General features: G+C 33.8%; 1 protein-coding gene across 3 annotated transcripts in view; it reads right to left on the minus strand.

Annotated features, from left to right (window-relative positions):
• Positions 1-9,001, minus strand: part of LOC100186262 (CD2-associated protein) — a 15,413-nt gene that overhangs the window by 1,857 nt on the left and 4,555 nt on the right. For 2 of the 3 annotated variants that reach the window (XM_018814532.2, XM_009862221.3), the window contains exons 7-17: positions 7,849-7,947; positions 7,383-7,542; positions 7,017-7,167; positions 6,694-6,766; positions 5,716-5,788; positions 4,372-4,454; positions 3,544-3,598; positions 2,688-2,794; positions 1,995-2,489; positions 604-678; positions 79-266 (exon numbers count right to left, since the gene is read on the minus strand). In XM_018814532.2, the coding sequence (XP_018670077.1) occupies positions 79-266; positions 604-678; positions 1,995-2,489; positions 2,688-2,794; positions 3,544-3,598; positions 4,372-4,454; positions 5,716-5,788; positions 6,694-6,766; positions 7,017-7,167; positions 7,383-7,542; positions 7,849-7,947 (1,559 nt within the window). The remainder of the gene's footprint in view (positions 1-78; positions 267-603; positions 679-1,994; positions 2,490-2,687; positions 2,795-3,543; positions 3,599-4,371; positions 4,455-5,715; positions 5,789-6,693; positions 6,767-7,016; positions 7,168-7,382; positions 7,543-7,848; positions 7,948-9,001) is intronic. The other variant, XM_026837147.1, reaches the window with a different exon arrangement.

Raw genomic sequence — 9,001 nt, forward strand, 5'->3', positions numbered from 1 at the left:
CCAGACCATTGAAAATCACGGTATACATGTATGTGTATATATACAGACAACCTATATATACATAAGACCAATATACACCTGTGTTCACTTTGCATGGTATTGAAGGAATCTTTCAGAAGTTTGATATCTTCCTTCATCTCTTCCATTGAAGCATTGGATGTTACAGGTTTTGATGGTGGGATCATCGGTTTCGATTTCGGAGGGGGAGGCTTTGGTTTCGCCGCACTAGGAGGAGCCTTTTTAGCCGAAGGATCCGGCATCTTTGGCTGGGAAGTAAAAAAAATATTGAATTTTTATGAATTTTTATAAAAAAGTCAAAAATTAGTTTAAATTTTTTTGAATTTTCGTATATGATTTGCTGCTTTTTTTTAATATTATATATTTTCACAATAAGATATGTGGCAAATGACAACTAAATTGATGTGCTGTAGACTACTACAAGCTGGAACATGTAAGAGCAAAGTTATACTGGTGTGGTTTTTAATAATACTTAGGATAATTGGCAGCTGTAGCTTAAATTGTAGATCTTTTGCTACACCCCAATGCAGAACCTAACTTATATAGAATACAATGCACCAATATTATGTTTAGAATCTACATTACCTGGAATGGTATCATTGGCTTTATTGGCTTCTTAGCATCAATTACTTTGCTAGGTTTATCCACCTCTGTTTCGTTCTGTGGTGAAATACAACATTTAGTATAAGCAATATGCATTGGGTTGCATAGGTTGGTATATTAGCATGCAAATGAATGGTTGCATAGGCAACGAACATGGGGATGCAAGGAGGTTAGGCGTACCCTAAAATTTTCGACAATGCATTCTTAAGTAAACATTACAACCAATGGAACTTTTGTAAGAGTTGGTCATATAGGAATAATTAAGCGATTCGTGCCAAAGTTTATTGTAATAGGAAAAGGTGATTATAAATATTTGATCATTATAAATGCAATTTTTAGTTATATGAGAAGTTCATTATTAAAGTAGTATTTTTTCTATTTACACTTATGCAAATCAGACACAAATACAAATGATTAAAGATCACCCATACAATGGTACTTATATTATTCATATGTTTTCAAAATTAAATACAGTTTCTGAATGCAAATAACTTTAAAAAACTTAAAACAAAGTAAAACAAAACGCAAGCCTTGCAACAAATACAAGCAGAAAATAAAACCCAAATGATGAATTTAAAACGCATGCAATACTCGCTACGTTTATTGCTAAGTTGAAATAGAAAATGTTAATATTGTTAAGTGTAAATGGAAAGAAAGGCAAAGTAGTTAGAATTATTTTGATTTTAGGTGTTTTGTTAATGCTGCTCAGTGCTTTTTTGATCATTCAATATGGTAAAAAAAATTGTTTTACATATATATATATATATGTAAAAAAATTTCTTATATATATATTTGAAAAATACTTTAAAAAATAACAGAAAATGACATCGTTATAATACGAGTGTCATGTTTTATACACCTCATGCTAGCTTACGAGTTACCATGTAACTTTGTGGGTAAGGTCTTTTTGTTTTTTAAAATTTCTGTTTTTTTTTTAATATAAATAACCAAAGAAACACTGAGTGAAATTATAAGGTATTCGCTGCACTTGGAAATACCAGAGAAAATAATTAAAGACATAAATTTGCAATATAATCACTTTGTTACCCGTTTGTTATAAGATTGATGTTGTATTGAACGAAACCTAAAATTCTATTTCATGTATCAGATTATTTAATTTGGAATTTAAAACCGTACATAATTGGCAGCAAACTTTTTGCAGGAGAGGCAGGAATAGTTAGACAGACATTCCTATAAGTTTGGTGGTAATGATCACTGAAAATTCCATGGTAAGCAAACCTACCCTGCCACCCCAGGTTTGGTGCCTATGTGTACAGAGCAAACATATAAAATTTGTTACAAGTTTTAAAAGATTAAGGTAATATATGCAGTTTAATCATAATAAATAAAAACATCATTAGATTTGTTCCCACCTGATGTGTGTCCGGGTCCGGTTTGCTCCGGACTGACTTCCAATGAGGTGACTTCTCTTCTTCTTTAGGACTCAGAGGAGCATGGTTTGTGTGGGGTGAAGTTACAATTGCACTTTGTTTTGGCACCATGGGGGATGTAACAGGTTTGGGTGATGTGGCTTGTGGGGTGGGTTTGGGGGGCTGGAGGGGCTGCTTGGTTGTTTTTTTCAAGTTGTTTCTCCAGTTAGGAGTCTCCTGGGCCGGCTCTTCTTCCTTGTTAGGGGAAACAGCCATACCAGACGTTGGTTTCTTCTGTGAGCTTCGATGTTTTAGGTTTTTGAGCCACGAAGGGGTGTCTCCTGTCCCACCTTCCGCACCCAATACGGGCATGACTTGGATGCCCCGTTTTGTGTCTTTTTTAGGGGGCGGGGTGGGTTCCGTTGGTTCTAGATCCACGGGTTCCGTTTCTGTTGGAGTGTCGGGGACAGGAAGCATTTCTTCTGCGCTCTCTTTAGCCTAGTTAATGGTTAGAACTTAAAAGACTTCAAAATTCGCTGCGGATAGGCAGCAACACATCTGTGTGCTTATGTTACCCCTTCCTGTCGTAAATGGTCCTGTCATTCAGTGAGAGAATGACCCAACAAAAAATAAAGCAGAAGCAAAAAAAAATTTAACTTGAAAAAACACGCATGCAAGAAACCACAGGGAAAGTACCCTCTCTCTTCTGCCGGTTGTATCCGGTTTACGCCGGTTCTTTGGCCCACCTGGCCGCTTGTAGTGGGTTAGTTTCGGTTCCTCGTGTGCATTGGGCAGAATAGAATCTGTGGGTTGAGGAAATATATAAAGATCAAAACGCCAAACCTTTTTAGCCACATGAAACACACAATCCTATGAAATAAGTTTTGCTGTATTTATTGTGGTTTTAATATGGGTGAAGCCCTATAACGAGGCACAGTAGGGGATTCGGGATGTAGCCACAGTTGGCCCATTGACAATAAGTTGTAATGTTTGGCAACTAATGTATTGTGGTGAATTCTGGGGTTGGCCTATGTACATTACCAACCCCAAGTTTGGCGTCTCTGGATAAAATACATTGCACCACACTTTGCTATGCAAATGCCACATACTGAACATAAATTACCTGCAAGCACTTTTACAAAGGGCTACACAATAAAATAACCCCAATAAGCAATACCCATAAAGATTGCAAAGTCTCAACACTTTACAACAAGTGGTAACAGCCCTATTAGGTTTTCAAAGGTAAAATGCATTCACAGTGACAAAGTATACAACAATACATCTACATAATACATCAGGCACACAGACAGAGGTGACCTTACATACCATTAGCCATATGAAGGTCATATGAGTTCACTTGCATTACAACAGTACTCTAATACTTAATTAATAATAAGTCTTATTGGCTATCTGGCTATACAAAACATACACAGTATATATTTCCACTAAACAACATACAGTATAAAACTCATACCACAAAACCAAGGACATACTAAAATAAATTAAACAAAAACCACTCAAGCAAAAGTACACCAAAGTATTTATAAATGACCTGTTTCATCATAGCTGGTCTCTGGCTTGTTAGATTGACTTGCTATAGGTGGAACCTGTAACATTCAACACTCATAACTATACAATGTAGAGCATATAGTTTGTAGTATAGCATGATATATTAGAGTTAATGGTTAACTATAGTTTAGCTGGATGCCCACAATGGTTAGCATGTGACTTTTGAGTGTTGTATGACATCATAATATGCTTTGTGCTTGCTATGTGACAACAAAGGGACACTGATGGGTGTCATGTTATGTAGGGACATAAACGAGGTGTTTCAACTTTAACAATAGGGGTTAATAGTTTAAAAGATGTCAAGTATATTTTACATGTGTTTTAGGGTATGTGTCATAATGAATACTATGCGTGTATGGCATTTGTTATGTATGGGTGCATGGGGTTTCATTATAATTTTTAGATGCATAACGTACCCCAACGTTAACTAGCATTGAGAGGACAAAATTGTTCAAAACTAAAATTTCTCAATAACAATTGTTACTTTGTGCTGAATGCTAAGTGTAATACAGTGTTCCATTCTGTATGGGAAGGTCCTAGGGCGGTGCATGATATCGACATATGATTTATGCCTAAGTTGGCCCATTAACTAGAAAAACTTATAGAGATTAACTGTTTCGCACCTGGATTTAGGTGTTTTGCAACTAAAGTTAAAATGTTTACTAAGGTTTCAGTATTGGAGTAATGGGCCAATTCTGGCCCAAAACCTAGAACCTATGGGGTGCTATGCTGCGGGGCCTTACCAACATAGAACAGAATACAAAGTTTCCTTTCAGTGAGCCTTGTGTTTATATCAATAACCTATGTTTACCTGTGGTGCCGGCCGCTTCAATGAATTGGTGGATTTCGATGTCAATGGCGGAGTCTTGGTCTTCGAAGACACAACTTTTTCTTCTGAAACAATAAAAAAAAAGTTCAAAAAACGTTTTGTGTCAACAATGGGAAAGCAAATGTGCGATTGTGATATGAATATGGCTCTCATTTAGGACTCATAGTGTTGGACGATACTAGTTGCATTATAAAAGAATACACCAAGACCAAGGGTGGTACAGTACTTAATACGCCACAAATAAAAATCGAAATAAATAAAGTAATGGTATACATACCACATATTTAAGTAAATAAATATATGTAGAAAAAAAAGGATTCAAAAAGAATCATATAATACATTTTTATACAGTTAGTCATGGTATTAAAATGGACATGGTTTGGAAAAGTAAAACAACTTTATATTAGAACTGTTTAAAACAGGAGCCAAGAGTTGTAATATAATGAATCATTCGTGACAGGTAAGAAATAAAGTGATGTCTCACACCAACGTGACATGATATAACACAACTCTTAAGACAATGAGTAACCTATCATGGTTAGTGTGTGGGAGGGAGTCTATTCTTGTAGTCTTATCATACAGGCTTGAATGTGTGGCGGATATTTATTCTATAAGGCTATTTCTAGCCTTGCTTCTGCCATAGAAAAATATGAAAAATGTAATATTCGTCTACTATTTAAGCTTAATTAATTCCTTATGTTACAAAAAATGGATGCCTAGCACTAACTATAAAATACAGTTTTAAACTTATGGAAATTTTAAGTATATATAATATACCTTAAGTTTACAATTCATAAGGTTCAATTACCGTAAAATATGTGGTAACAGTTATATGCTCTAAAGCCCTAACTATACCATGGAATTTTGGGATAATTTAATTTGTATTTAACTACACAGTTCAGGAAAAAATTGCATAAAACACCTGTATATTATGGTTTAAATATTAGAAGATCAAATATACATTAATAATATTTAACTGTGCATAGAATACTAGGAAACATAGAAATACATACGTGATACGTCAGTACACACAAGTTACTACTGGGATATAACACAAACTAAACATATCCATATATGGGTACTAGGGCCTGAGGTTTAAATTTAGATACGTCATGCTACAATATCATGACAGTGGTGTCATCTTAAGGTTACAATGTCTATATCATGGCCGTCAAACCTTCGGTGGCAGGGTGGGCAAGTAGGGCAACCATCAAAAGATTTGGAGAAAAACATCAAAAACGCTACTTTTTTAAGAAATAATATAAAAAAACAGCAAAAACGCTTCTTATTTGAGAAATACATATAAAATTGTGTATGTAATCTTACCTTCAACAACGGTCTTCTGTTTTGTAGCTTTAGTTTCAGTTTTTATGTCAAGACTATCTTTTGATGAAGTCTCCTGGTAGAAAAGATAGATAAATGTTGTGTTGTTAGGTGTAATTTTTTGCTGTTGCTACCAGGCATGGTTGCCAAACCTGGGGTGGCCATATATAAAACAGGTATACATATAGTAGGGTGGGAGAAGACAGACACCTTTAGCACATATTAACCAAATATCTTGATTGTGCTTCTATGGGAGTCGTGCATATAACGTTTTATAATTCTTTGCATTTTCTTTGTTTACTAGTAAATGGGATGGAAAAATAAAACAAAAAGGTGTCCCATCCTCCCCCACCCTACTATATATAAAAAGAGACAGTTTTGGGCCAGGCAACGAAGCAGTTTAAAAACCTCTATATTTCAGTAAATTAAACATTATAATATAGGTAAAGTTTATAAAAACAACACAACAAAGACATAGAAAGCACTATGGCCTATACTGCCTTATCATAACCCTGTGTTCACAATTTACATATAATCCATAAATAAGCAACACATCAGCTAACATTGACATAGTCGTCTAACCCTGCTTGCGCTGGCTTGAATTTATCTAAATCACGTATTAAGCGCCATGGGTGCTCTGCCCAAGTTTACCAAAAGCGAGGGCACGTACTTCAAACCTTGTTCCTATTGTCTAGGATTTGGTTGAGTGCTTTTGTGAGTATTATTGGGCAAAGAGTCTCGTGATTTGATGTGAATAAAATTATTGATTTTTTAAGAGTTAGTTTAGTGTTTGGATATGGGGTAATTAGGATGATTAAATAGTATGTTTGTGTAATTGTACAATTGAGAAACTAAAAATGAACACTGTGTATTATTCTTAGGTTGTGAACTTTTTTTAACTATTACCTTGTGTTATAAGAATAATATTAACACTAATCACACCAATGTATATTCTTAACAAAGTTAGGACTAAGTTCTCACCTCAGAACTTGTATCTTCATCTACTGTGGGAAGTGGGGTGACAAAATTATCAGGAAAAACTCCTTTTCTCCTTCTGTGTAAAAAAAACACGGTATAAGTGTGTGAATACATACAACATGATATACACCAACAGTTTCAAATAGTCTGCAATGTACAGCAATGATTATGATTCAATAATGGGTTTTCATTGGGGTTATTTTTGGATTTTTAGATTTTTTTACAAAAGCAAAATAAATGCGAAGGGCCGACCAGACAAATTTTTTAGAATAGTTTGGAAACCGCTGCTATAGGCATACACAATAAACAATAAACAAGTCACTTACTTTCCATTTTCGTCAACAATTTCCCCTTCCCACCAACCAACATCTTGGCTTACTTTATCAAGAATAATCACGATGTCACCTTTTACTAACGTTAATTCGTCGTCATTTTCTGCTGAGTAATCAAACATTGCTCGGCACTTTTCAACAGCAGCTGGAAGAAAAATATTTTATTTATATTTCTGGGTTTTTTTAATCTTAGTGTGAAAAAGTATTTTCAGAAACGTTTTTCTTAAGGTAATAAGACATTAACTTTATTTATATATTAGTTCTTTTCTATTTAAAGTTTATAAAATTAACACCTATGTATATACACATATTGACATATATTATAAAATTTTACATATAATTGAAAATTTGAACACTTACGTTTCTTAGCCTGTGGTGGTACTAACGGCACTTTATCTGCATTTTTAACACTTTTTTCCACTTTTGCAGCAGGTTTTTCATTCTTAACAGAAGATTTATCAACTTTAGGAACTTCTACTTTGGGCTGAGACTTTTCCACCTTTTGCTGGCGTGCGGATGCCTGAAAATACAATGTGTGAGTAGTCAGTTTTATAAAGTTTTTTTAAAGCTTCGGGCATGCTACTAAAAATACAAATTTTTAATCCTTTTTGACATTAAAATCAAGGGGCATTGGTTTAGCAAGTCTATTAAATAGGGTGTGTGCCAAAAAGATGAACATCTGCTGCACATTTATAAAAAAAAGAAATATTCAAACTTGATAGTTTACCACCAAAATTTAAAACTGACCCAAAACTAAATGCACAAGACCCATGCTTACCAATGTCTTTTTGTTTATATTTTACAATAATTTATATTTTTTACTCACAGTAATCTTCCCAGTTCCTCCCCCTTCTCCATCTACAATGGACGACCTCAGCTTTATTGGTCCATCTCCGAATATATTTCCAAACCCAACGCCCTTAACCTGAAAATAATGTACGGGAAAAATAAGCATTGAAAATCACAGTTGCAATTTAGCAAATTTGATGAATATACCATGTAAGATTTACCAAATGCTAAATAACTGGACTTTTTTTAATTACAATACTTAGATAAAGAAAACATAGGCTATATAAACAACTAACAAAAATTAAAATAATGTGCCAATTCTGGCCTACATCCCAGGTGACCTGCCTTGTTGTATTTCCTCACCAATATAAAATAACAAATGAATTAAATATTAGACTAAGCTACAAATGCACATAGAAGGTAAGCATAGCATATTATGATTAAGTATTTATCTAGGTAATTCAAATTACTTTAACATCTAAACCTGTATTGAAATAAATAATTTTTACCACTCCAAACTACAGCGTAATGTTGTTTAAACAAAGTGAAATAGAGCATATAAAATAAATGTTTTATGTAAATACATAAAACAGCCCATTTAATTTAATGAATTTACGCAAACATTAAAACAGGCAATTATAAATTAGCACAAACCTTATACAACAGTTATATAATATTGTTATTAATACTAGTATTATATTGTATTAATAGTATTAATTTACATCACACATAGACATTAGTATGCAAAATATGTGGTCTGCGACTATGCAGAACCTTAAACGTAATAAACTAGCTGGTAAGTACTTAACAGTATTACACTTTCACTTAGTATAGTAAACATTAGTCTTAAACAGAATGCTGTTTATTTATTCTCATGTAATGGGGCAACTTACTATTAAAACAAGATGTCTTATTTCATACACCCCATGCCCACTTACAAGTTATTGCGCATGCAACTTTGAAAATAAAAAAGTGATAATTTATGATTGTTTTACTGTGCAGTTCTTCAAAATTAGTAGCCCAGCAATATATATACACCAAAAATAACTTGTATAGGCCTATAGTAACAACTGACAGTTCCAGCATATTATGAACCTTGTAAGTAATTTTCACTAAACCTCTAAAACTACAATTCTACTTTATATAACAACACAATGCGCACCTTTTTTGATCCCATGGCTTTCTCTCAG

Source organism: Ciona intestinalis, chromosome 12 (assembly GCF_000224145.3).
Source record: "Ciona intestinalis chromosome 12, KH, whole genome shotgun sequence".
In the NCBI taxonomy this organism is placed as follows: Eukaryota; Metazoa; Chordata; class Ascidiacea; order Phlebobranchia; family Cionidae; genus Ciona; species Ciona intestinalis.